Source organism: Stigmatopora argus, chromosome 8 (genome assembly GCF_051989625.1).
Source record: "Stigmatopora argus isolate UIUO_Sarg chromosome 8, RoL_Sarg_1.0, whole genome shotgun sequence".
In the NCBI taxonomy this organism is placed as follows: Eukaryota; Metazoa; Chordata; class Actinopteri; order Syngnathiformes; family Syngnathidae; genus Stigmatopora; species Stigmatopora argus.
In genome coordinates, this window is record NC_135394.1 from 14,345,788 (window position 1) to 14,372,954 (window position 27,167).

Here is a 27,167-nt window from a genome sequence, read left to right on the forward strand (position 1 = left end):
GCCGCGTGCAGCTGTGCGTGTTTCTATCCGGTACGCGCATTCTCCTCCTCCTCTTCTTCCTCCTCCTCCTCATCATCATCATCGGCAACAAAAGCGTCCAAGACCGAAGGGGAAGGGAGCTCCGGCACGGATCTGTCCGTGAGTGTCCTCGCTTCTCTCTCGCCATGACCTTGCCAGCACCCCCCCCCCCCCCCCCCCCCCCCCCCACACACACACACACCTCCATCCATCCTTCCATCCCATCCATCCATCCCTCCTTCTCCCCACGGGCGTGCGTCAGGACGTGGAATTTTAGACGCGTGGACGCCCTTGTGTCGAGCACGACGATGGGGTGGGGGGCTCAGTAGAGGGGGGGTGTTTCATTGCCGAGCGGCTTTGTGTGTGCAAGACGGCTGTTTACTTGCCATCCATCCGCCGTTTAAAGCTTGACTTTGTCATCCACGCCCTTTTTTTTCCTTCGCGTCGATAGGACGAGGTATCATTTAGAGGTTTTGAAATGGTCGATGGTAGCCCCCCACCCCGCTGCCTATGTTGCCACCCACCCTGCTGTAAAATGAAATATAGCGCATTGGTTTTATGGGCGGGATGACGGGCGCCGTGTTGGGTTGACAAAACGCTTACTTGGTTTAAATTTGGCTCAAAGTTAGCATGATGAAAAAGCCAGTCTGGTTTCTTGCTAGGTGTGTGTGTGTGTGTGTGTGTGTGTCTGTGTGTGTGTGTTGCAGCAGATGCAGGTTGATGGAGTCCTGCAGGTATGGATGCCTGAACACAATTTTTCATCCATTTTTCAGGCTGTCATGGCTTGGCATCGACGGCAACTGGGTGATTTTTGTATTTAAAAGAAATTGTGTGGGTTTTCTCCGGGTACTCTGGTTTCCTATATATTTATTATAAACACTATGTTTATACTGGTAAGAATATTTTTGGGTGGTTCGATCCCGTGTCCGGAGCTTCTCGTGTGGCGTTTGCATGTTCCCCCTGGGGCTTGTGTGGGTTTTCTCTGTGTACTTCAATTGAATCCCTCATCCCAAAAACATGCATGCTAAGCTAATTGTATGCTAAATTGCCCCTAGGTATGAATGTGAGGATGAATGCTTGTCTGACTACTGGTGCCCTGCGATTGGCTGGTGACCCTAGCGGGCTTCCGTAGGTTTTCTCTGGGTACTCCAGTTTTTTTTAAGAATAAAAGCCTTACTATATATACACTGTCGTTTTTTTGAAGAAAAAACCCTTACCATACTATGTCGTTTTTTTTTTTTTTTTTTTTTAGAAAAAACGCTTTTTTTCTCAATGGAGACCATTTACTGAACTAGGCGAGGCTTCCTATCTGGCAACCCCTTAAAAAATTTGATTCGCCCTACCCGGGCTTGTGTGGTTGTTTTCCAGGTACTCCGGTTTCCTCCCACATGGCCAAAACATGCTAAGCTAGCTAGTTAAACACTAAAATTCCCCTAGGTATGATTGCTTGTCTGTCTCCCTTTGCCCTGCGATTGGCTGGCCACCAATTCAGGGTGTCCCCTGCCTGCTGGGATAGGCTCCAGCACCCCCTAGTGAAGATAAGGGGTTCAGAATACGCATTAGCGAAACATCTCAACCTGAGCCCGAGGCTTCAATTGAGACTGAAATGACTTTACAGAACTGGGCGGGGTTTTCCCTCCTATCTGGAAACCCACTGCCCCTCACTTTCACCGTCAAAAGGTAGCAAACGAGTTATGGACACTTATTTCCGTCCATCTGACTGCTGCGTTCACGAACCACATCATCAAACGCCATGGGCGCACACGTGCGGGTTCGAATCTTGTGTTCGCCGAGACAAGCGACGGCTTTGTGCACGTCGGCCGACGCGAGGGCGGGGATGGACGGATGAATCGACCTTCTTGTTTCCGACGCACCGACACCGAGACAAAGCGTCAGTCTGTGCTTCGCTATCGGAACACACGCCAAAAAAAAAAGAAAAAAAGGACATCAGCTGACCGACCGCTCGCGACACCTGACTCCAGGTGATGCCCTACTTGCGAACTGACAGCAGGCAAGCAGGTGCAACGCTCCTGGGACACTTTTGCATCCAGAGCTGGACGGTAAGAAGGCGTTTGTTCGGGTATACAAACAGGAAAAAAAAACGTCTGCTTTGGGGGATAAACGTGTTTTGTAACATGTCTTTTTGGCCATTGGCGAGTTGTTGTCTTCGTTCGTTTGGAGTTGAGTGGAAAATTATGTCATGTGATACGCGGAGACAAGCTACAAAAAATAAATAAATATATGACGTCTATCCAGGGGCGTTCCTAGGTTCTTTTGGGTATGCGGGCGAGATATCAACACCCCCCCCCCCCTCACTCCATACATGCACCCCAAAAAATGTGTTTTTATAATTAATAAAAAATTCTGTATAAATATATGACGTGGTTCCAGGGATGTTGCTAGGTTGTTTTTGGGGGTCCGAGTGTTTGAAATGTCTATCCAGGGGCATTCCTAGGTTCTTTTGGGTATGCGGGCGAGATATCAATGCCCCCCCTCACTCCATACATGCACCCCCAAAAATGTGTTTTTATAATCAATAAAACATTCTGTATAAATATATGACAGAGTTCCAGGGATGTTGCTAGGTTGTTTTTGGGGGTCCGAGTGTTTGAAAAACATTCAAAAATATAAATAATGCCAAGTAAAAAGAAATGTTTAAAATGAGACAGACACAAAATATGCGAAGTTCAATGATCTAGCATCTTGCTAGGACCCAAAAGAGGAAAATAGATAATTTGACAGACGATATAAAACATTTCAATCAAATAAAAATTAATATTATTGTTAAACAAGATAAACATACTTGATATAACTCACCTAAATGTTCTTTTTTCACGATGTATAAATATATGACGTGTTTCCAGGGATGTTGCTAGGTTGTTTTTGGGGGTCCGAGCAAGAAATTGTGCTCCCAAGTCTTGGGTTTGACCAGTGGCGGTCCGTGCATTTTCTCGTAGCGCCTTCAACGGGTAAAATCCACTTCCTAGCAGCATTTAATGATTAAATACAAACACTGGGGCTTTTCAGATATCAGAACCGGGCACACAATTGAAATATTATTTAGGAATATAGCCATATTTTACTCACCAAAAATCCTTTTTAAATGTACACAATATCCATCCTCCTTTCTTTCCTCCTTTTCTATCGCCATCGAAGCTAATGATGAAAGTTGAGCCTGTCCTGTCGTGTTTCTGACATAGTCCGTCTTGAAAATGGCTTTAAATCAACACAACAATATATTTGCTTGTGCAGCTCGCTCCAAATACATTTTGGTAGCTCCGGCTAATCACTAGCCAATCATAGTTGGTGAAAGCAATGACGTATCCCTACGCCTGCGACAAGGCATTGTGGTGTTGCCAACTCGAAATCTGATTGGTTAAAGCAACAGTCTTATCGACGCTTGTTTAATGCAGCAGAGCCTGCAGAACTGATTGTGGAGGCCTTGAGGCATATTTCTGACCCTGGCAACAAATAATGGCTGAAATGTGATTGGTTAAATGCTTCAATATGAAAACACACATCTGGAAGCAGTGTAACCAGGGGGAAAAGCAACGAAAGGAAGCTAACAGACAATTTGGTATTATTTAATAAGTATTCATGGACAAAATATAATATATGATTCAGATATTTCTTAGGCCAGCAGAGAAGGCCTTGAAGGCCCTGACGGCCCGCCACTGGGTTTGACACCTGTGCCAACATGACATTGTCCAAAGAACCGATTTCTTCGTGTTCATTGACGCCCTCCTTGTTCCACGACTAAAAAGTGCACCATGGCCCCCTCACGCCACCTTCCATGCCACCCTCATAATCCACGTAACCCTAACAAAGGCAAACCTGCTGTTTTTGTGTCTCCTATGACCGTTTCCTCCCTCCCCCCCCCTAAGCCAGCCCTTCGTGACCCTGAAAAAACAAAAACAAAAAAACAAAAGAACCCGTCCATGTTTCCTAAGGTTTTACTGCAGTGGTGCGCGGCGCTGTCGAGCTGCGCCACCCAAATAGGTAAAACCGTAACGCGCATCTGCTTTTTGGCTACTGGGAAGTCACTGGTCGATGCGGCGGAACTGCGCTTTGGCCATGATTGGCATGTGGCGCGCATGGCCACTCACCGCGCTTTCTTCCATCTCATCGCCAGCTCGCGATTTGCATCACCGGATGAAATCAAAAAACATCCTGAGCAGGTTTTCTATTTGTTTTTGTTTTTTTTGTGATGCAGTGCCAATTCAAACGTATTGCTTCAAGTTATATAAACGGCCGGGTCAAGTCGAACTTGGATTATTATAATGTGTTTCAAATACCGCAAAGCCTATAATTTATTCAGTACCATAGACGACACTCCATTTGTGGGTTTTCCACGTCTCCCCTCAGAGTTGGCACTGTCATCGTGGCAGTCAAGCGTGCTGACTATGGAGCTAATAGCCCGTTCTAGCGTCAGCTGCCATAATACTCTTTTAACCCTTTCAGGGACAGTGGTCACTGCAGTGGACATCTATTCAAAAGTTAGCATTAGCTTACCTTAATCTCTTTCTGCTCAGGTCACTGACTAGGTTTTGCCAAAGTTGGTAAGAGTGAAATTATTTATAAAAAAATTAAAAAATAATTAAAAAAACAAAACAAAAACTTTTATGGACAACAATTTCCAACTAGGAAGCCAATTCCAATTAAATAGTACATTGCGAATTACGTAAGAAAAAAGATTGCCTGAGCAAAAAAGCTTGAATCTATCTCAGTCTTCTTAATTTACTTTTTTGGCGTTTAACATTTTTTAAAGAAAAAAGCCATACAATACATGGTCATTTTTTTAAAGAAAATAGCCTTACTATACATGGTCATTTTTAACAACTGTTATGCATGGCTTTAAAATTTAGCTTTTATAAAATTCAACTTGATTCCTAAATTATTTTCCCCCAAAAATGAATCCATCAATTATTTATTTTAAATCGTCTGTCGCAAAATACAGGCGGACCATATTAATCATAAAAATAGATGTCGAACAAGGGGGGCTGGAAAAATACTCTCCCACGTCCACAATTGGACCCTTGGGCCGCAAGTTTGAAACCCTGTCCTATATGAATATAATAAAAAAACCTATGTGAAAATAAAAAAGGCTTACCTCACTTAATCCAAGTGATCTTCAGGATCTCACTAGTCAGTACGCTCGACTGCCAAAATGAGGGCGTGGCTTTGAATCCTAGTTGAAGATTGGAACAAGTGACTTCACTACCACCGTCAAGAGTGGTTACACATGAATCACGCTGAAAAAAATATACAATATTACCATATTTGCACGACTATATGGCGCATTGTATTTTTAGCCGCAGTGTCAGTAACGAGTGCTATTTCTGTATTTTAAACACACAAAGGACGCACCGTTTTATAGACGCATATATTAGACATTATATATGAATATCTAACCGCAATAGCGCTGGCTACCGGAAGCAGCCCCAGACTCTATTTCCGGTTTCCGGTGCGCAGTGACTGCTGGGATATATAGTTCTTGCACGCTACACCCACACGATAAAAACACGTTTTTAAAAAGGCAACGGAACCAAAACTGAGTTCGGTTGTACTTTATTTAGCCATTTTACAACTTACTCACGTCATCATCACCCACAAATCCATCAAAGTCCTCATTTTCTGTGTCCGAATTGAACAATTGTCCAAATTAGTCATCAAGTTTTATATGTTCGTCCAGGCGGCCACAATCCTTTCGCAAATAGTAGCTAGCTGGTAGCTAGCGTAACTTTTCCAATGGTGCTTTCCATGCTTCGTCAAGCTGTATTGATGTCGACGTATACAGGCCACAATCCATTGGGTGTATTGACAAAAGAACTACTACATATCTCAGCAGTCACTGCGCAGTACTTTTTCTACGGGGAAAATAGTAGAGTCGGTGTACCCTATCGACTGATTCATTTTATTTTATCGTGATAACAATTTTAGTATTGATCCATATATAAAGCGCACTGGATTATAAGGCGCCCTGTCTATTTTGGAGAAAATTTAAGACTTTTATGTGCGCCTTATAGTCGTGAAAATACGGTATCCATTATTAATGTTAAAATTGACGTTTACCCAATTACTTTAGCGTTTAGCATGTATTGCTTTTCCAGTTTTTTAAAATGATCAAATTCTGACATCCACAACTACCAGTATTTTACCATAAATCCAACATTAGTTGTTATTTTTTAACCAAAGCTTTGCCCATCTGCAGTTGAATAACCCCACCCCCCTCTCACTTGGCTCCTCCCACTGCAGCCGAGGTGTGCTTCGGCACAATCATGGCAACGTGCGCTACGGAACCTGAACGCAGCATGTTTTTAGCGCTAAGCCAACACAAAGGTAAACCGAACCTCTTAAAGTGACAGTGTCGTCTTCTTTTTTTTTCTTTCCATGTCACTGTCTCTTTAAGAGCTGCATGGCGCACTTTGAAGTGACGCAAGGAGCTGGACTTTTCCCGCTTGCGGTGCTTAATTTGCCGTGGGTGAACGAACGCCTTCTTTTTAGTCTCCCGTCGCCCTGCGGCCGATGGGTCGCGTCAGATGTCCGTCCGATGGAGCGAGAGTGGCCGGTCTTTTCTGGTTTCACGCATGAGTGTGCGAGCGCTCCCTCGGCGCTGCATTAAGGTCTTTGTTTGGTGTTTGGCCAGAGAGAAAGAAACCCAAGCAGAAACGTCAAGGGACATCAAGCATACACGCCACGCGGAAAAAAAAGACTTTTTTTAGCTAATACATCTATATGGCAATATCGAGACATCGCTTGACAATAAACAATGCGTGCAAAAGCCACCTTACCCATGATGCCGTTGGTGAAACTTCACACCGCTTTCTACTAATAGCTCGGAAAGCGATACTATCCCGATAGTCAATTCAAGGTGGGACAGCGGCGTGAACTCGAATGACCCCAGAACGACAAACCGCGGCTAACGACACGCATTTATCATGAATTATTCTTAAGGCCGTTAATGGCGGACCTGAAATGAATGGTGATTTTGTGGCGTTGGTTGCGGTTTGGGGTTTTGACCTCGTAAGGGTCATCATTTGCACTTTGTTGGCTAACCAAAAACAGCAACACGTTTTAAATAAAACAAAGCGTAGAGACTCACCACAAGGTCTTTCTTGATTAGAAATAATCTCCCTGCGTTGTTTACTTCTCGGTAGCAATAATGATCAAATTGTGTGTAATTGTCCAGAACTGTAAAATGAACACACACAAAAATCAGTAGTACAAATATACAAAAAATGCCCTCAATTTTAAACATCTACATGCTACAAAATGGCTTAATTTGATCATGGAAGGCACAAATGGCATACAATAAATATATTTTGCTAGCTGCTTGCAGCTAATTACAACTCATTCCTAGTTAGCATGGTACTCGGACAATTCGCCGAAAGACGTTTGGCCGACGGACAGTTCGCCGAACGGATGTTTCGCCGAAACGTGATTCGCACGCTCGCCCCGCCCCCCGGATCGTGTGTGTACATGTTTTTCAACCTCGGCCCGCGCGCCATATACGGCCCGTTACAGATAACATTCATTTAGGAATAACAAGGGCATGTACTGCCCCCCGCTGGACATATTTCTAAATACAAGTACGTACTACAATGTGTTGCCAATTTTTTATATTTTTTATTTTATCCTTGCGTTTAAAGTAGTAGCCATTTGGAGATCACACAGAACAGTACGTGACAGAAGAAATAGAGAAAATAAAGTAGTAATAACAGTAAGTACTACTGTAATGAAATTGTAAATCCAGAAATCCTACTCCAGAAAACTTACACCAGCATAGAAAACGTTGAGATTAATCTTTGAATTAAGGTTCTCGGCAAATCATTTTGAATATATATTTCCTAAAATAATGGGAAATTATTTAAAATTAAACTAGAAGTAAAAGTGTGTTCCATGGCATTTTCAGGTATTGTTCTTTAAGCCCTCTAGTCTGTCCAAGGCACTTCGAATTTCACATAAGTCTTTAGAGTTGTTTTTTCTCAGTGTCAGACATCAATCCCCAGCTTTGATAAATTACATTGCGTGTCCAAATGGCTACTACTTTAAACGCAAGGATAAAATAAAAAATATAAAAAAATGGCAGCACATTGTAGTACGTACTTGTATTTAGAAATATGTCCAGCGGGGGGCAGTACATGCCCTTGCTATTCCTAAATGAATGTTATCTGTAATGGGCCGCATATGGCCCGCGGGCCGAGGTTGAAAAACATGTACACACGTAATCCGGGGGCGGGGCGAGCGCGCGAATCCCGTTTCGGCGAAACGTCCGTTCGGCGAACTGTCCGTCGGCCAAACGTCTTTCGGCGAATCGTCCGGCCACGAGTTAGCATACATTGTTGGCTCAATTTGACCTGGTAAATTGAAAAAAATAATTCTCGATACCCAAAAAATGTATCCAATGTAGCAACAATTAAATTCACAAATGGATCGCTATGACGTACCAAAAACATTGTTTATTGATGACATTGCTTTACAGAGTTGTTCCTATATACAGTATAGTATTTAAAATAAACCTAATAGTCCTTAACATACATGTCACCTTAATTCCTGAAACGTGCGTGTATAAAATATAGCTGAAACGAAAGGAGAAAATCCTGTACATTGGATAGACGCTGCCATAAAAAGATCATTTAAAGACTTATTAACATTTTATGGTTGTCGGAAGTTTCCTTCTCGAATTTCAACGCAATCCTAAAAAGGCGATCAAGTCAGGCTAGAACCATAAACATTTAGATTTCAATTTGATTTTAAAATCGTGCTTTTTAACGCTTGGCTTGCCGTGTTTCTCTGCATGGGGGTTTCTTCTTTCTAAACCCCCCTTTCCCACATCTGTCAATCATTCAAAGCTCACTAAACCCCGCCTTCCTCGCTGATAATCTGGCCAGAGATGTCAAGACAGGATATCGTGTGCGCTTATCACATTTTTTTTCCTCTCCTGCAGAGAAGCAAAGGCGACAGGGCAAGTTCCAGCCTTTCAGACGCCTCTTTGGTAAGAAGAAACAGAAGAAAGACACGCAGGGGGGCTTTGATGGGGCACCGCTGAAGACCAGTTTCTCCACTGGGGAGGTGTGCAGCGGAGTTGTCTCCGATGACGAGAACGCCAATCAAAGTCTGAGGTGTGTACACGGTCGAAATTATGATTTATGACACCGGCCAAACGTTATTTGAATTTAAAGTCCCACTGTAACTTCAACGGTTGATTTACTGACTTCCATAGATTGGATTTGACTAAAATAAACCCCCAAAAAGCAAAAAAACTTTTGGTCATTTTCTGAAAGTAGGACTTTTTAATCAAAATTAGTTTCATTGCTGTGAAAGCCAGCGTTGAAGTCGTTGCTGTAATTTTCTCCGAGCAGTTTTTAATCATAAAAATGGTTATTAGATGTTGTGAAGGAAATTGCTAAGTCTTGATTTTTTTCTGTCCAATCAGCCGGTGAGCTGATTGTATTGAGCACATAGAAGAAAGTCCAAAGTACACGAGTAAAAAAATAGTGCATTAAATATTTTCACACAATTTAGCTTGATTGTAGTGAGGCTGAAATATGTCAAATATTTAAAACGATTCAGAAGTTGTCAGGCATTCTCTCACTCACCCCCGAATTTATTTCTTACTTCCTCTTCGGACCCACTTTCAATTTTGTATTCCGACTCGTCACATGATAAAGTTAACGAGTCTCCACTACTGTTTTCCATTGGGGTCATATGCTCTGAAAACATTGTAAAAGTGCAAACGATGCAAAAGTAAACCATGACAAAAGTTATTTTTCCTCATTTTGGATCGTGTGTTTTGATAAATTATTGTCGAATAGTATTTGATAAGATTCTACCTTTTAATTAGCATGTAAAGTTTTGGTCCGTCTGTTCGCAGGGAGCTGAATCCCGTGGGATCGAGAGCCCTGTCGCACGACAGCATATTCATCCCCGAGGAGTCGGCCAGGCGGGCCAGCCAGGATCTCGCCATGTCCCAGGAAAACGTCTCGGACAAAGTCAAAAATCTGCAGGTGAGAGGGCAATTTGTTTAGAAGCACAAATTCTAGGTCCTCACCGAAAATGTTTCTTTGTGGATTCACGCAGAAGCAGATCGCGCAGACTATCAAGTTCGGCCAGAAGCCTCCTTCCCTGAGAAGAAGCGAGGGAGATGAGGGAAGTTCCGATGAAGAGGAGACTCCCCCCAGTCCGCTGAAGGTGACGGCACAGGTGGAAACGGCGCCGGAAACGGCGGATCCAGCGGTAATCCGAACGACTTTTTAGTTTCGCACCTAGACGGGTGGCGATCTCGTAAATGCTTCTGTCTTTTGTCCAGGTCCAAGCAGTCCCGCAAACAAGAGCGCAAGGCACGCCCGTAAAGTCCCCCAGGTCCAAAAGAGTCCTCTCCCCCGGTGGTACCATCGAGTCGGTCAACTTAGATGCTGTTCCACAGTCGGTGTCTCTTCTGGACAACACTGCAGCCAAGCATAAACTCTCGGTCAAACCCAAGAACCAGAGGGTTTCACGCAAGCATCGGCGGTTCACTCAAGTGAGGAACAATTTGTCCACAGATTTGTTATTTGTGTTAAGGTCAAAGCGCCGCAATTCACAGCTAAAATTATATCGATCCCTCCTTAGGAAATCCAGGAAGTGTCCGTCCCTGGTACATTGCGGGAAGACCGGGAAGTTCCCGGAGTCTCTGCGGAGCAGTACCAACGGAGAACGTCCGTGGAAGATTCACCGGAGGTCTTTAAGAAGCGACACATTGAAGAAGAACGACTGGAAGCCAAGAGGAAAAGGGAGTTCGAGGAAGAGCAAAGGAGGCAACGAGCAGAGCGCCTGAGGATCGAAGAAGAGGAGAGGTGTCGGAAGCGACGCGAGGAGAAGTTGGAGGAAGAAAAGAGGCTCCGAGAGGAAGAGGAGCGAAGGTTGAGGAAGGAAGAGGAGGTGAGGCAAAGAGAGGAGGAAGAGCGCAAGGTGGAGGAAGCTAGGCGACTGAAGGCAGAGCAGAGAAGAAAGGAAGAGGAGGAGAAGAAGGAGAAAGAGGAGGCCAAGCGACAGCAGGAGCTGGAGGCTCGGAGACTACTTTTGGAGGAAGAGGAGAGGAAGAAAAAGGAGGCCGAGCGACAGCAGGAGCTGGAGGCTGTGAGACGACTCTTGGAGGAAGAGGAGAGGAAGAAAAAGAAGGAGGCCGAGAAGAAGATCCAAGAGAAGAACAAATCGGATGAACGGCTAAAGAAAGCGGCGGGAGGCGACGGAGACGGATGCTCCGATCATCAGGAGAGAAAGAGAAGAGCTGAAGAGCGCCGCTGGAGGGAGATGGAGGAGCGCCAGAGGCCTTTCTCCTTCCAAGTTTCCTCAGGAGAAAAGGAAATCCTCTTTCCCAAGGTTAACCTGACACCCGTTACCGCAAGCGCCGCCTCCCAAGGGGCCACGGTCAATTCGAGAGAAGAATTAAAGTCTTCCTCGGAGGTACCAGACTCCCCCATCCGGGGGACTACTCCCTATGTCCCCCACACCGCCATCCTGGTGACGGGCGCCCAGCTGTGCGGCACCGCTGTCAATCTGGACCAGATCAGGGACACGGCCTGCAAGTCCCTGCTGGGTCTTGGCGAGGACCGGAAGACCCAGGGAACGCCACCCGTCAAGAGCAAGGCTTCTCCGGACCGCAAGTCGGCCAAAACGAAATCCCTCTCCGAGTCCGTGGAACCAGATCCGGAGAGTACCGCGGTCCTGGCGGAGTGGGCCACAATCAGATCCAAGATATTCAAAGGTGTAGAGGAGGGCAGCGAGTACCCGGACCCAACCAGGAGTCCAACGCAAACCAACAAGGAAGACCAGCACGAGTTTGCACATGCGCACCTGAGGAAGACCATGTCCGCCAGCACCAAGTTCTCCATCACGCCCGCCAAGAAGAAGTTCGGGGATTCGCAAAGGAACTCAGAGTGTTCAATGTCCGATGATAAAACGGGAGAGGACGTCGCACCCTCGGACATTTCCGCGTTCGCCTCGCCGGCCGCAAGCCGGAAAGCTCAGCACGGGACGAGCAGGAGCGTCCGCATGGCAGAAAGAACGGCGGACGAGTGCGTGTTTGCCAAAGACCTCCCTTCTTTCCTCGTCCCCTGCCCCGGCGCCAAGGCCGAAGGACACGAACGGAAGGCTCGAGATCGTTGCGTGTCGGCGGACCCCGACAGCAGAGTGGAGGGCGAAGAAACGAGTTTGGACAGCGAGCAGAAGCCTTCGCCGTTTGGCATCAAGCTGAGGAGAACCAACTTTTCGCTTCGCTTCCATGGCGACCAGTCCACCGAGAAACGGAAGAAACGCTACAGCGCCGGAGACAGTTTCGACGGCGTCCCCTCTCCGCTGACCCCCATGGAACTGGACTCCGACGCTTCCCCGGTCTTTTCCGGCCAATCCAGTCCGGCGTCGCCTCAGAAAGAAACCAACTATTTCCTGGGCTCGGCTTCCCCCTTGGTCCCGAGGGCTACCTCGGGCAAAACCCCGAGCCCCACGCCGCGATGCGACGAAGACCAGGTGCCCTCCAAACCGTCGCTTTACCGCAGACCCGCTGCCTCACCCAAAGTCAGCGAAGGAATTCCCACCCCTCCGCTCTCACCGCTTTCCAAAGCGAGTTACGGAGAGACGCAGGACTTGTCTGGCCCGCCAGGTCAGCCCACGGCGGTGGCTCAGCTGCAACGGAAGAGCCAGGGCCAAGGGGACGTGGACCCCAAGGAGAAAAGATCCTTCTTCCCGTCCATCAACATTCCGTGGAGGGAGAAAGTTGACAGAAAATCGGAGATCATCCGGAAAGGTCAGAGTCCCTCATAGTAGTCCAAGTCCATAGTTGTCTTCTTTGATCTGGGCCAAAATACGCTGGAGCCTTTTTGGTTTGGTGCAGTTTCTCTTCAGATTGGAATTTTCGCAAGTGTCCCAGGATTTGACAACAAACAAAATGGTCATGGAGGGATAATCCGGGCGTGAGCAAAACAAAGCTATGATGCTAACCAAACAATATTTCTCATATTGCCTTGAGCCTATGGAGCCTAGACCAAGTCCCCATGGTCCTTCCTAAATTCGCTTTAACAACAATATAGAGGTTACAGTAATCCCTCGAAAATCACGGTTAATGTAGACCAGACAGGCCCGCGATAAACCAAAAACTGCAAAGTAGTATCACCCCTATTATTACTCCCACAATACGTTTTCGTGCCTATACAGAAATCCAAGTACAATTAACAAAAAGTGTATATTCATTAAATATGACAGCTATAAGCATATCGAAAGAAGGTAACATATATCTAAATATAATCAATATATATATAAATGTAAATACTGTACTCAGTGAAAATAGTAGGATCACCCCTATTATTACTAACACAATACGTTTTCGTGCCTATATAGAAATCCAAGTACAATTAACAAAAAGTTTATATTTATTAAATATGACAGCTATAAGCGTATCAAAAGACAAATGTATTAATATCTAAATATAATCTATATATAAATAAAAATGTAAATACTATACTCACAGTGGAAATAGTTCCTCTTTGCCTGATGTAAATCCAGAAAAACAGGTTAATGGGAGTTTTAGTCCAAGTCCTCTAACACAAGTGATATCCGCTATATTGGAGGGATTACTGTACTATCTTGTTTCGGTGGGTTTTCTTTGAATGCTCCGACTCCCTCCTATATTAAAAAAGGCACATTAGATTAAATTAAGATGCAGTGATGCAGTAGAACAGTAAAAATTGGTGGCCCATTGATGTTTGGGCCCCAATGAAATCCATCTAAATCGTGTCTCCGTGGCTTTTTATCCCCTGCAGAGAAACCGTCGCTTCAGAGCAGGCACTCCTTGGACAGCACGAGGATCCAGGAGAAAGAGATGGGCCCCCTATGGATCACACTAGCGCTCCAGAAGCAGAAAGGTTTCCGGGAACAGCAGCAGAACCGCGAGGATCGCCGCAGCCAACGGGAAACCAAGCTGGCCGAGAAGCAGGCCCGCGACCGCCACAGTGTGAGTTGATTCCGAAAGAATGGAGCCGCAAAAAAAGACTACGCCGCCACCCCAGACGGAGGTCACCCACCACGTTTGTATTGCTTCTCCTCTACAGGTGGGCTCGGTGATCCCAATTAGCCCCACAGAGAGCCAAGGAGGAAGTGGGAGCGTCACTCCGGGTTCGAGAGCGCTGACGCCAGAAGAGCCCAAGAGACCAGACAGCCTGCTGGGACGCTTTGACAGGCGAGAACAGCTCAAAAAAGCCAACACACTCCCCAGCTCCGTCACTGGTAGACACAACTTTCTAATTTCCTCGCACTATTCTGTAAAAAGTTGAACTGTACTCTAACGTTCCCCCATTTTGGTTTTGCCCAGTGGAAATCGCCGACTCCACTCCATCGCCCCCCGCTGTCAAGGAGGTGTCCAAGCGCTTTCCCGGCATGGACTCGGCCCAAGTGTCCACTGAGCCCGCCTGGTTGGCGCTGGCCAAGAGGAAGGCCAAAGCCTGGAGCGACTGTCCTCAGATCATCAAGTAAACCCCCAACGAACATCATCCGACACCCCTCACAAAATCTGCGGTCCCCAAACCACCAGGCCAAGAACAAGCCATGTTTTTTTTTTTTCGGACGGAGACTGAATCCTTAGTCCTATCGCTGTCATTGATGGTGATGGATGTCCGATCCATTTTGACTGGAAGCGGACCAGTCAAAATGTATCGGGGGGGTTTATCATAAATTATCTGATGCACTCCGAGTTTTTGGAAAAACCCAAATACGGAATAAGAAAACATTGAAGGACTGACTTGAACTCGAGCTTCTGATGTCGGTCACGATGCCACGCCCCTTAAAGACCCATCCAAATCAGTTATTAAACTTAATAGAAGCGATTCTTTACATTTTGTCCTAAATAGTTTTTGTGATTGACAGTTTAAGGTTATATTGAGATGATTCTATTTTAAAAAATATATACTTACAAATGTTCTACGGTTGATTATTCAAGAACAGAAAGTAAAAAAAAGAGCCTATTTCAGTTAAATGCATTGGTATGTGTATTCCTTGAATATTGTTTGGGTTAAAAAAGGACTGAAAATAATTCTTTAAAATTTCTGGCAATCAAACCGTTGATAATCTTTGTTTTCAGAGCACAACTTAGTGTACGATGCATGTTATTTTTCTTAAAAACACACCCAAAAACTCTAGATTTTCAATTCATTTCTGCGTAAAAAAATTGAACACTAATGCCTAGGGACCCACTATGTATTCTATCAAAGTCCCAACGTCAAAATGAGTCAGCAGTGCAAAAAAAATATTATTTTTTAAAAGTTGGGGACCGCCACACTCCATTCCGCACGCTCACACACCACCAGCTCTGCATGGAGACCACCCTACTGCACAAAGACTCTCATTCACCCCGGCTGCATTCAAATACCCAAATAATAAACGTATTTAAGGGTTGCAAACGTGCGGCTTAACACACCTGACTGACTTCCTATTATTCCTACTGTAGCCAATCGCTGGGATTGTAAATATTCAATTGCTTTTCAATCAAATGGTAAAGAAGGGAATGTGTTGACTTGGGGTCTCTTAAAGGGCTAGCAGTGTTATTTCTACAGTGTCCATAACAGAACGTTGGGGGTCACCACTTGCTTGCTGTACAATTGTAGATCCTATTCGTAGACCATCATCATCATCATCACTACTTTTGTCAATGTTCTTCCTGCCGTAATGTGCAACATATGTACTGTATGTAAAACAGAACCTTCTGTTTCTAACCTTGCTGGTGTTATGTGTAACAAAAAAAAAAGTTTGGTATCATTTGCACTTTTTTGGGGCGGGTCTCACTTCTAAAACCTAAAATGAGGTTGTTCAATGAAAAGAAATATGAAGAATTTAAATAAATATGTCTCGACTGCATGACTGGCTGGTGAGTTTGACTTTTCAATTAGCATATTTTCGAACTAAATGTCTATTTGTAAACAATACACGTAATCATTCCGACACCCGATGACCAGTGAGTGTCCACGTACCGCCGGCGAGGAGAAAAGCTCCCCGGGAAGCGTCCGCGAACACACCTCGGTGCCGTCCTCGGCGTCCAGGATGTAGACGGTGCCGTCGGTGGAGGCCACGCCCACGAGTTGGCCTCGCCGCTTGTCGTCGAAGACGCAGGGGCTGGCGAACACTTTGCCCGCCGTCCGGAAGGTCCAGAGCGGGGCGCCGTCGGCGGCTTTCAGGCAGTGCACGCGGCCGTCGTGAGAGCCGCACAGGAGACGCTGGAGGTCGGAGGTCACGCGTGGCGACGAGAAAACTGGGCCGTCCGTCGGGAATTGCCAAAGCTGAAAAACATGAACAAATAATGTTATTAATGTATTTGCGACTGAAACGTAATAACGCGACTCATGTAGGTAAAAATGTTTCAATACATAAGTTATTTTAAAGATTAAACTTTGATACTGCCAATTAAAAAAAATTACGGGAAATCTAATATTAAAAAAATGAATAAATGTAGCTTTAAAAATAAACGAGTTGGATTACGACGCCTGTACATGATAACATCAATTCACATGCAAACATCCAAATCTTGTTTAATAAATAATAAAAATGTGTTTAGATTAGATTAGAACTTTATTCCATCCCGTATTGCAGTAGCAAGACAGACACAAGACACAGAAGACATTGTAGACCTAGGTAAGAAACTGGAGCCACACACAGGAAGTCCAGAAGGTGGGGGACCTTCTGCAGACTGAGACTAAGATTACCACACAGTCCCTCAGTAGTCTGGAGGTTTTAAAGATCATCATCTTTCCTTTGAAAATGCATTTAAAAAAATCTCACAAAATGTTATACATTTAAAAAATGTTCTTCAGAAACATTTACCAGCACAACGTAATTGAAAAAAAGTATTATGTTGACATTCTTTTACAACCCAATTCGTTCATTTTCCATACTGCTTATCCACACAAGGATCGCCAGGGGTGCTGGAACTGATCCCAACCAACCATTCACAATCACGCCACCACCGAGTGCGTAATCGAACCCAGACTTACCGACACCAAAGTCAGGTGGAAGAACCGTTGCACCATCGGATAACTGATCTAATTTCAAATTTTTACCAAGAAACTTCTAAATTGAAAAAAATGCGATTACAGTAATCCCTCAACTATCGCGTCTTCACTTATCGCAAATTCACTACTTAGCATTTTTTTTCTGCTATTAATTATTATTATTTTTTTAAGTTCATAAAAATGTGGGAGGAAAAATATATAATATGCGTGAGCTTGCTTCACGATTTTTTGATTAGCGGCCATGTCCGGTCTACACTAACCGCAATATTCAAGAAATTACTATATTCAATTTCCTCACCAGCGTGCCGTCGACGTCAAAGTACAGAATGTTTCCATCCACGGAGCCGATGGCCACGCCGGCATCTCCGACCGCCTTCGGCGAGGAGAAGAAGGGAGCGTTCCTACGGAGCGACCACAAGACGTCGCCGCTGTCCTGATGCCACACATCGACACAATTCATCACTCTCTGTTGATCAAATGAAAAACATTTGGACACTGACCGGATGCAGACAGAGCAGCTTCCCGCCGAGGGTGGCGGCGTACAAATGGCGGCGGGTTGCATTCAGGTCGGGGGAGGAAAAGACGGCCCCACACTCGCAGTCGCGCTTCCAAGTGCACTGTTTAGCCTGGAGGCAAAAAATAAAATAAAACGGTTATGAAGGTAACGTGATTTTTAGCTGCCGTGTTATGTTTCCTTCAATAAATTCTCGGAAGTATTGTCAAAGTTATATTTAATGTTTTTTGACATTTGGTTTTATTTAAATTAAAATAGCATTTTCTAAGACCTAGACCTATATGCAATTTATCTTGAAAGGGAGGTCTTACTTTGCTTAATTTTTTTTTAAACTGAACTGAATGTTTTACATTTTTTACTGTTTTTTTCTCGATCTGGAAACCCTAAATCCAATGCACTCATAAAAAACACAATTTACTAACACAATATCGTTTCATAGGAGGTACTTAGCACATTTTTTAGATACCGTTTTTTCTCGCATATAAGCCGCCTCCGCGTATAAGCCGTACCCTTAAAATGGCCTTAAAATCATTGAATTTTACAATTTCTCGCGTATAAGCCGCCCCTGATTCACAATTTTCACCTCCATATTCATGGTTTTAATAGGGAGTACAAATGTGTTACTTTGAAGGGAAAATCTTAAGAAAAATCATTGCACATAGTATTTCTAAGATACTGTATAAATCAATTGCAGGATTGCACATTCCTAAAGGGTGTTGCCTGCACGTGGACAAATTCAAAAAGGAAGTCATGTGAGCAGTACAACCAGGAAGTGTGTTCGTAGCGGTCTAGTTTGTCATCCCTAGGTAAGATGACGGCGCCCTGAGCGAGCAATGGCAGGCACAAGTGAGTTTTTTCATGTTTTATGCAAAATACAGTAAAAAAAATTCTTAAAATTTCATTCATAGACGTCAAAATAAATTTTATTTAGCGTTTTATCAGTTTATCTTTTCTCTATTTTGAAATAAATGACCGCATCAGCATCATTATGGCATTTCGTCCTTGTCACTTTGCAGTTTCGTGCATGTCAGGTCTAATTTGTGCGCATATAAGCCGTACCCTCCATTCAGTCATCATTTTTTTAACGACAAATACGGCGTATATGTGAGAAAATAAATATATATAAATAAATTAATCTAATCCCCCCCCAATGACTCACCTGGAGATCCAGCGCATACACAAAACCATCGTGTGAGCCCACCATCATCCACCCCGTCTGGGTGTCGGCGGCGGGGCAACTCTTCACGGCGTCGCCCGTTTTAAAGACCCAGCGTGTCTCCCCGGACTCGCCGCTCAGCACGTACACGCCTCCGTCGTAGCAACCTGAAAAGCCGAGACGTCGTCACGACGGTTTCCGCTAGATAAAAAAAGGACGGAGAACCGACCTACGACCACGTAGCGCCCACACGGCGAGACCGCTGCCGACGCCTCGATGCGTCCCCCGAGGACTCGCTCCCAAAGCAGGCGTCCGCTATCCAAATCCAGCGCTTGCATCCTGTGCGAGTGCGAGCCGATGAACACGCTCGTTCTGGTCACGTCTTCCCCCGCCTGGATGAGAAGCGTCGGCGAAGCATCCACGCATCTGCCAGTGTCCGAAGACCAGCGCTCGGCGAGGGCCGCCGCGCCTCGTCTATCTCCGCCCGCTTGATGCTCTTCCTTTAACATTTTGAAAGGCGGGGCGTCGTCCGAGGCTGCCGCCAGCCGTCCTCTTTTCTCCGGTGCCACCAAGAGGCGCAGGACGTCGGCGAAGGTCCCGTCGAGGATGGCCTCCAAGAGCCGAGGCGAGACCACCCCCGTGGCGGCCAGGACGTCTTCGCAAAGCCGAAGCGCCTTCAGGGAATCCCCCCCGCTGAACAGGAAACGCGAGTTCTCGTCCAAAGCGGCGCTCGCATTGTGACCGAGAGTGTCCTGATGAGAGGGCGGAGGAAAAATCCACAATTAGAGATTTTACTTTGAAATTCTGTATTTTACAGACTATAACTCATACAGTTTATCATACTTTGGCTTAACCTGCGACCAATGTTGCTACACATAAATGATTTAATAATAATAAAATGTAATGATAAATAGATTGGCGGGCCGTCAGGGCCTTCTCTGCTGGCCTAAGAAATATCTGAATCATATATTATATTTTGTCCATCAATACTTATTAAATAATTCCAAATTGTCTGTTAGCTTCCTTTCATTGCTTTCCCCCCTGGTTGCACTGCTTCCAGATGTGTGTTTTCATAATGAAGGATTTAACCAATCACATTTCAGCCATTATTTGTTGCCAGGGTCAGAAATCTGCCTCAAGGCCTTCACAATCAGTTCTGCGGGCTCTGCTGCATTAAACAAGCGTCGATAAGACTGTTGCTTTAACCAATCAGATTTCGAGTTGGCAACACTACAATGCCTTGTCGCAAGCGTAGGGATACGTCATTGCCTTCTCGCTGGCGTAGGTATACGTCATCGCTTTCACCAACTTTGATTGGCTGGTGATAGAGTAGGCGGGCCAAAGCTACCAAACTGTATCTGGAGCGAGCTGCACAAGCAAATATATTGTTGTGTTGATTGAAAGCCATTTTCAAGACGGACTTTTCAAGAGAAAAAAAGCTGGACATCATTAAGAAAGGTCGGACAATTCCAAAGCAAGCAAATCTGTCACAACCGGCAACAAACATTTTCAGCACCAAATCGAATAAAAACGTATGCCAGAAATACATAGTTTTTGAGGGTTGGATTGAAGGCGTTGCTAGAAAATGCACAGACACACATATCTGGGTATTTTTTTTAAAGCTGAAAAGTGTTTTTTTAAGAACATTCTAAATCACGTATGAAAGTGGTGGCCCGGGGGCCAAATCTGGCCCACCGCATCATTTTATGTGGCCCGAGAAAGTAAATGAGTGCCAACTCTCTGTTTTATGATGAAATTCAAATGAAGATTGTAGATTATTTCCTGTGTTTCCTCATTTTAAATCAATAATTGCAAAAATTTGTACTAATTTGAATGTCCAAAAATGATCTATCCATTAGCACGATCGAGAAAGCTGTCAATTTATTCATCGATTAATTTTGGCAGCCTAGTTGGAAGACATAACGGCCCTCCGGATGTAATCGAAACTACCATGTGGCCCGCGACAAAAAATGAGTTTGACACCCCTGTTCCAAATGTTTATAATGTGAGGAAAATGAACACAAAATTCAGTCCCACCTGCCACAACGTTTGCAGTGTTTTCTTCATCCCGTTCACATCTTCACGTGACGGATTGGCATCCAAACGCTGCCGCTGGTAGATTTTCACCAATGCCCGGGTGTTTACTTTGCCTGCAACGACGCGCAAACGGCTGAATATTGACAAAATACTTATAGCACCACGCTTACTTATTAATAGGTCTTCATTTTTCTTCTTGGCTCACCGTGAGGAGTCAGCGGTAAGGCAGGGATGAGCATCAACGTGTCAGGAATGGCGTAGGAGGGAAGCAGTGGAGTCAGGCACTTCAGAAGGTGCCCGCTCAGGTCCGGCGAGGGTGGAGACCCGACATCTTTTGGGACCACGAAGGCGAGCAGTCGGGAGGTCTCGTGCAGGCACACGGCGCAGGATTCCACCTCGGCTAGACTCGTGAGCAGCTAAAATATCAGGAAATATATGGAATAAAAACTCAGTTGACTTAGCTTCTTTTTTTTTTTGCTAACTAAAATGAGCATACTGGCACATCCATTTTTTTTCATTTTTATTTTATTTAGTTTGTATTAACATAGTAGTATTTTTATGTATACATTTATGTATAAATTTAGAAATTTTGCTGATTCAAACTAAAATGAGCATACCAGCACATCCATTTTTTCCCTTCATAGGTTTCCCTTTTTTCCATTTTAATTTAATTTAGTTTTTAATTAACATAGTATTTATGTATACATTTAGATTTTTGGCTGATTCAAACTAAAATGAGCATACTAGCACATCCATTTTTTCCTTTAAGATTTCCCTTTTTTTCCATTTTAATTTTATTTAGTTTATATTAACATTGTATTTATATATACATTTATGTATAAATTTAGAATTTTTGCTGATTCAAACTAAAATGATCATACTAGCACATCCATTTTTTTTTCCTTCATAGGTTTCCCTTTTTTCCATTTTAATTTTATTTAGTTTTTATTAACATAGTGTTTTTGTATACATTTAGATTTTTGGCTGATTCAAACTAAAATGAGAATACTAGCACATCCATTTTTTGCCTTTAAGGTTTCCCTATTTTTCCATTTTAATTTTATTTAGTTTATATTAACATAGTATTTATGTATACATTTATGTATACATTTAGATTTTTTTTTGCTGATTCAAACTAAAATGAGCATACTAGCACATCCATTTTTTTCCTTCATAGGTTTCTTTTTTTCATTTTATTATTATATTTAGATTTTATTAACATACTATTTATGTATACATTTAATAAAAAAATAATAACATATATATTACTATATATGTTGTTACTACTAGCTCACAATTATTTATTATTTCATAGCTATTGTTTGTATTTTTGTTTTTATTCATTTTAATTTTATTGTTTAGTTTTTATTACCATAATATTTATGTATACTTTGGAAATTAATTAAAAAAACATCTAATATATACTATATGTTGTTACTATTTGCACACAGTTATAATTACAGTTGTCATAGCTATTGTAGAAATATATATTCATTCATTCATTTTCCACATCTCTTATCCTTGTCAGGTTTGCAGGGGTGCTGGAGCCCATCCCAGCTGACTTAAGGCGAAAGGCTGAGGTACACCCAAAACTGGTCTCTAGTCAATTGTAGGGCACAAAATAATGCAAAAAAAATTGCGTTCACTTTAAGAAGGAGTTCAATAACTGAGATAAAATATGGATTCTGCATCCAAATACGAGTTGTAAAACAGCTTATCAGACAACAAATCACCCCAAATTGCATTACTCGGTGTAACCTATTATAGTAAATTAATGATTGATTTTTAGAGTCATAAATTGAAAAACCTCTTGTGAAGGCGAGACTTTTCCACTTTGGAACATCATTTACATCCCGATAGAAACGGCATTTACTTGCTGCACGTTGTCAAGGTTGACACATTTGCCGTGACGCTTGATTCTTCGGTCTTTTCGTCCGCGGTAGAACATCCGCCCGCCTTTCAAGTCGACCCAGTCTCCGGTGGGCCTCATGGTCCCGGCAATGGCCGATTCTTCCTGGTCCAGAAGACACACCCTCTGCTCCCCGCCTGAAATCGCAAAAATCCACCATGAAAACCGGCGACCACTTTCCCCTGATCGCTCGTATTCCGCTCACCTATGAACACTTGGCCCTCCCCTTCCGTCACCACGCCGCCATCTTGGTCCCTGACCTCCACCTTGGTGTCCGTCAGGGGGCTCCCCAAAGGCACGTCGGAGGCGGAGCTTCCCGGGGGGATTTTGTAGCAGGTGGCCCAGCAGGACACCTCAGTGATGCCGTAAAGATTAAACACCTGAGTCCTGTTGTCGTCGTGGCGCCAAGAGCTCAGCGCCGACGGGCACGCCTCGCCGCCCAAGGCCAGGACGCGCAACGGCGAGTTGCGCGACAGCACTTCCTGTCGGAGGAGTTTCGGGCCGAAGCGAGACAGCAGTGTGGGAGTCACCTGTGGGTGAAAACAGATTTCAGCAAGTCAAATTAAAGGCATTTTAATACCTTTTTAAAAACACTAAGAATAGAATTTAATGCCAGAAATATGGAAATTTCCCAGCCAACTTCATCCAAAAATATTTACCTTAACTTAAAATGTACTACAAAGTGGGCGGCTTTCAGTCCCTGGTAGAACGGGCTCTTGCGGACAAACACGGGTATTACGTCTCCCATTAAAATGGCCGCGCAGGGAACTATTTCATATGCTTTATTCATTTTAAGACATTAATGAATCATTTCCTTAGCATTTTTATGTTTACTCAAATCTTTCATACAAAATTGGGACACTTTGACCAATTGAAAAGGGTTTAGTTGATAGTTGTGTGAGGGCTGTGAAACGAATTAGAGTATTTACATATAAAGTACACATCTACTTACAAAATGTTCAAGTCATGAAAAAAGTTCTGGAACCAATTGATTTCGTGAATAGAGGTACGACTGTATTGATATTGTGTTGGTGGTCAAGCTATAGCAAGTGTGATAACCAATCCAGATGAGAAGAAACCGGTACACGGTCGATTGGTCGCCGGTCTTTTGGTCGCCCGGAAGGTTATTGATAATTACCATTTAAATCGTTGCTCAAATTCCCTAAATATAAACTGCGAATGACTATTTAGTCATACTTAATGCCCTAGTAATTATTAGGCTAAAGAAAAGCTCCAAATTTCCCGGACTTTTATTGTTTTTTGTTGGAGAACTTGTTAAGACCCTGACTGACGTAGCTTCTTAAAGGGACAACGCATGTACATACAAATTCTTATACACTCATGTCCGCTCAGTGAAACTGCTCATGGCCATTGTTGGCTTTTATTGATGCGTAGACCGTGTTGTTTTACCTTGTTTTGTCGCCGGTCTTTTGGTTGCCCGTTGTCGCGGTCGGGGCGACCAAAAGACGGCGACCAGTCGACCGCACACGAAGAAACCGGGGGTTACATGGTCTGCATGAAATATAATGTCCAGAAATATAATGTCAATTTAAGACCTTAATTACATGGATTTTAATTCAAGGCCTTTTAAGGACATGTAGGAACCCTGAAAAAAACACTTAATGTTGAGTAACACAGGAAGCATCATGGTCATCATCCCAGATAATCGTTACCTGCATAAGCGTGGTCTTGTGACGGCGAAAGAGAAGCTCGCTCAGCCGCCGGGGAATTTTCTTGAGCACGGTGGGCACGACCAGAAGTTGAGCGCCAGATGATAACGCCAGGAATATGTCCACTACCGAGGGGTCGAAGGTCAACGGCGACGCCAGGAAGACCACGTCGTTGGAACTCACCTCGAACAAACGCCTGATGGCAGAAAAGATCATTGCCAATTTAATGACACTTTTTTAAAAAGGATTTTGATAAGGTGTTTCCCCAATGACAACAACATTGTGTAAAATTCTTGATCTGAAAATATTTTAAAAGTAAACAAGATTATTAAGGAATAATGACCTGAGGTGCAGGATGTTGGGAAGTATGCACTCGTGCGGCACCCGCACAATTTTTGGCGGACCCGTCGTTCCGGATGTGTGCAGCACGTATGCCAAAGCTCCTCGTCCTTTGAGCGAGGCTTCTGGTTTGACAACATCATGCTCCTCCCCCATAAGGGTCTGGACCCGAACCAGGGTGAGTTTGAACTTCGGTAACTCTGTGCATACCTCCACGCTCATGTGCGGGGTGAACGCTGCCCGGAAAGCCTTGCACAGATACACAAATCTCAAGTTTTATTTCAAAATAAAAAAAAATAAAAATAAAACAAGATACAGTAGTACCTCGTGATACAACAGCTCATCATACGACATGCTCGTGGTACGACGAAAATTTCGATCGAATAATTCGCTCGCCATACAATTAAAATTTCGAGATGCGACCAAGCCAGGTGGCCATGACATGAGAGGCTGTTTATCATTGTAGCGCACTGTCTTTTTTTGCCGCATCTCTTTTGCGTACAACAATATCTACGAGCACTGAACGATTAATTCAGACGAGTTTCTCCTACGCATGGACCAGGAAACGCACAACGCACATGCGCGGGCAAAAAGAGGGCTTTCTGGGTAATGAAGTATACTCGTGCACACAATACCGATAGGCAATGGCACTCTTTCTCAGAATAAAACTTCATCACCCACAATCAATACGTGGGTAAGCTCAGCTGTTGCATTTCCTGTTATTATCTAATACGAGGAGTATTATATTACTTCTCGTTCGCTGCTCATAAGAACATCAGCGGCACTGGCTCACAATTGCCCCTTTGTAATATTTCTGGTCGCAACTCTCTCTCATAGGCGCCCTTCAAAGCGGTTGCGATCAGAGCTATTACAACGAGGGAGTTGCGAGCCAGTGCCCCTGATGTTCTTATGAGCAGCGGAGCGATCGCTAATACTACAAGACTACTTCTCGTTGGCAAGTGGTTGTGCGTTATCCTATTGTGAGGACATTTGTGTGCATCATTTTCGGAATATTTTGAAGGGAATACGTAGTACAACAGCAAACAGCCCATCGATAGCGAACGTGAGGGTGGAGGCATGGCAAACCGCTAACCCGGAAAACGAAGGTAATAAAAGATTAAGACTAAACTAGAATTCTGTTTTGTGTAAAGTTACATTAAACGTATGTTTGAGTGTGTCTGTATATATTAATCCAAGTTCATTTAAATTTGTGCGTCTCTGTCTCCCGTCTGCGAAATCCGCCCAATTTTAGTTAGATTAAACACATTTTATTACTATTAAACCACTAGTTATGTGCTACTTTGTTAATAGATGGCGAATTAGAAGAAATTAAACATTTTTTCCAATCCAATATCCTGTTTTTGGTGTTTTTTCAGAGGCTTGGAACGAATTAATTTGTTTTCAATTCATTTCAATGGGAAACGTTCGCTCGAGTTACGAAAACCTCGACATACGATTTTAGTCTCGGAACGGATTACGATCGTATTTCGAGGTACCAGTGTACAGTAGTCGCAGGGGTGGCCAACTCTGGTCCTCGAGATCCACTATCCGGTCTGTTTTTCCATATCTACCTCCACCAACACGCCTGAATTAAATCATTGGGATCGGTATCAAGCTTCTGGAGAGCTTGCTGATGAGTTGATCATTTGATTCAGGTGTGGTAGAGGAGGGAGATATGGAAAACAGACGGGATAACTGATAACGGCAATCGAGGATCGGAGTTGGCCACCAAGCAGTAGTGCCTTCCCATTGTGCCATTTTAACTGGAACACTTAAGAGGGAGCATTTTATTCCAGATCAAGTACTATTAAAACGAATGAACCTGGAGAAGGTCGTTCTTCACAGCACAGAACTTGAGGCCACACTTGCCCATAACGCGGGAGGAGACCAGCCCTGGAGATCCAGGATCCAACGGCACGTAGGCAGCAGGTGTTTGCAGGATTCTGCTCCAAACAATCACAGGAAACATATATTGCACCTGTTCTACAAACACTTTTGAATTGTTATGAACTCACCCTAGGATCCACACCGGTATGAACAGATCGTCGCTGCAATAAAGTCCTAATACGCCATTATTGTGACTGCAGTAGTGCTGCAGAATGCCGCAAAGTTCGCTTGAAAGTGCGAGCAGGTCACGGTAGAGGAGCGACACCGGACCGTCCGATAAGGACCCGCCATCAAATGTCACCGCGACTCGGTGGGCGTGAACAGAGCCAGCTCCGGCTACAAGTTCGTGGAGAGTGCCGCTAGAATCCATTCTAACAATTAAAACGAGTTAATAAACATTTTGATGTGGGTATTTACTACCAAACGTGGTACGTGGACGCCGCCGTAAAATTGTCGCTTGATGATGACGGAGAGGCGCACGTGTCTGAGTTAAAAAAAAAAAAAGCTGTGTTCAAATGATACCATAGACTCCCACGTGTGTTAAAATCCTTGCACAGAAAATGTAAATAATGATGTTTATTTTTTGCAGATAGTAAAATGTCATTAC

At 44.0% G+C, this 27,167-nt stretch overlaps 3 protein-coding genes across 5 annotated transcripts in view; 1 reads left to right on the forward strand and 2 right to left on the reverse strand.

The window, feature by feature from the left end:
• chst14 (carbohydrate (N-acetylgalactosamine 4-0) sulfotransferase 14) overlaps positions 1-5,266 on the reverse strand; it is a 31,025-nt gene extending 25,759 nt beyond the window's left edge. Inside the window, exon 1 of the mRNA XM_077607848.1 lies at positions 5,129-5,266. The gene's annotated coding sequence lies outside the window, so the exon portion shown is untranslated. The remainder of the gene's footprint in view (positions 1-5,128) is intronic.
• Positions 1-15,903, forward strand: cracd (capping protein inhibiting regulator of actin dynamics). Of its 3 annotated transcripts, none has more exons than XM_077607841.1 (9): positions 1-138; positions 8,966-9,140; positions 9,893-10,025; positions 10,099-10,254; positions 10,328-10,540; positions 10,630-12,802; positions 13,815-14,005; positions 14,103-14,277; positions 14,363-15,903. In XM_077607841.1, exons 3-9 carry the CDS (start codon positions 9,984-9,986, stop codon positions 14,521-14,523), a joined length of 3,111 nt encoding a protein of 1,036 aa, XP_077463967.1. In that variant the 5' UTR covers positions 1-138; positions 8,966-9,140; positions 9,893-9,983; the 3' UTR covers positions 14,524-15,903. The 3 variants fall into 3 exon arrangements, with proteins under 3 accessions (XP_077463967.1, XP_077463966.1, XP_077463965.1); XM_077607840.1 differs by lacking the exon at positions 1-138 and adding an exon at positions 1,292-2,078; XM_077607839.1 differs by lacking the exon at positions 1-138 and adding an exon at positions 3,751-4,017.
• On the reverse strand, positions 9,382-27,004 carry aasdh (aminoadipate-semialdehyde dehydrogenase). Its single transcript, XM_077607849.1, has 13 exons — positions 26,689-27,004; positions 26,496-26,616; positions 24,678-24,922; positions 24,338-24,530; positions 22,870-23,194; positions 22,629-22,801; positions 20,961-21,171; positions 20,756-20,868; positions 18,948-19,470; positions 18,722-18,885; positions 17,549-17,674; positions 17,347-17,481; positions 9,382-16,319 (listed from the first exon to the last, which is right to left on the reverse strand). Exons 1-13 carry the CDS (start codon positions 26,928-26,930, stop codon positions 15,945-15,947), a joined length of 2,946 nt encoding a protein of 981 aa, XP_077463975.1. The 5' UTR covers positions 26,931-27,004; the 3' UTR covers positions 9,382-15,944.
• Positions 27,005-27,167: the final 163 nt, after the last annotated feature.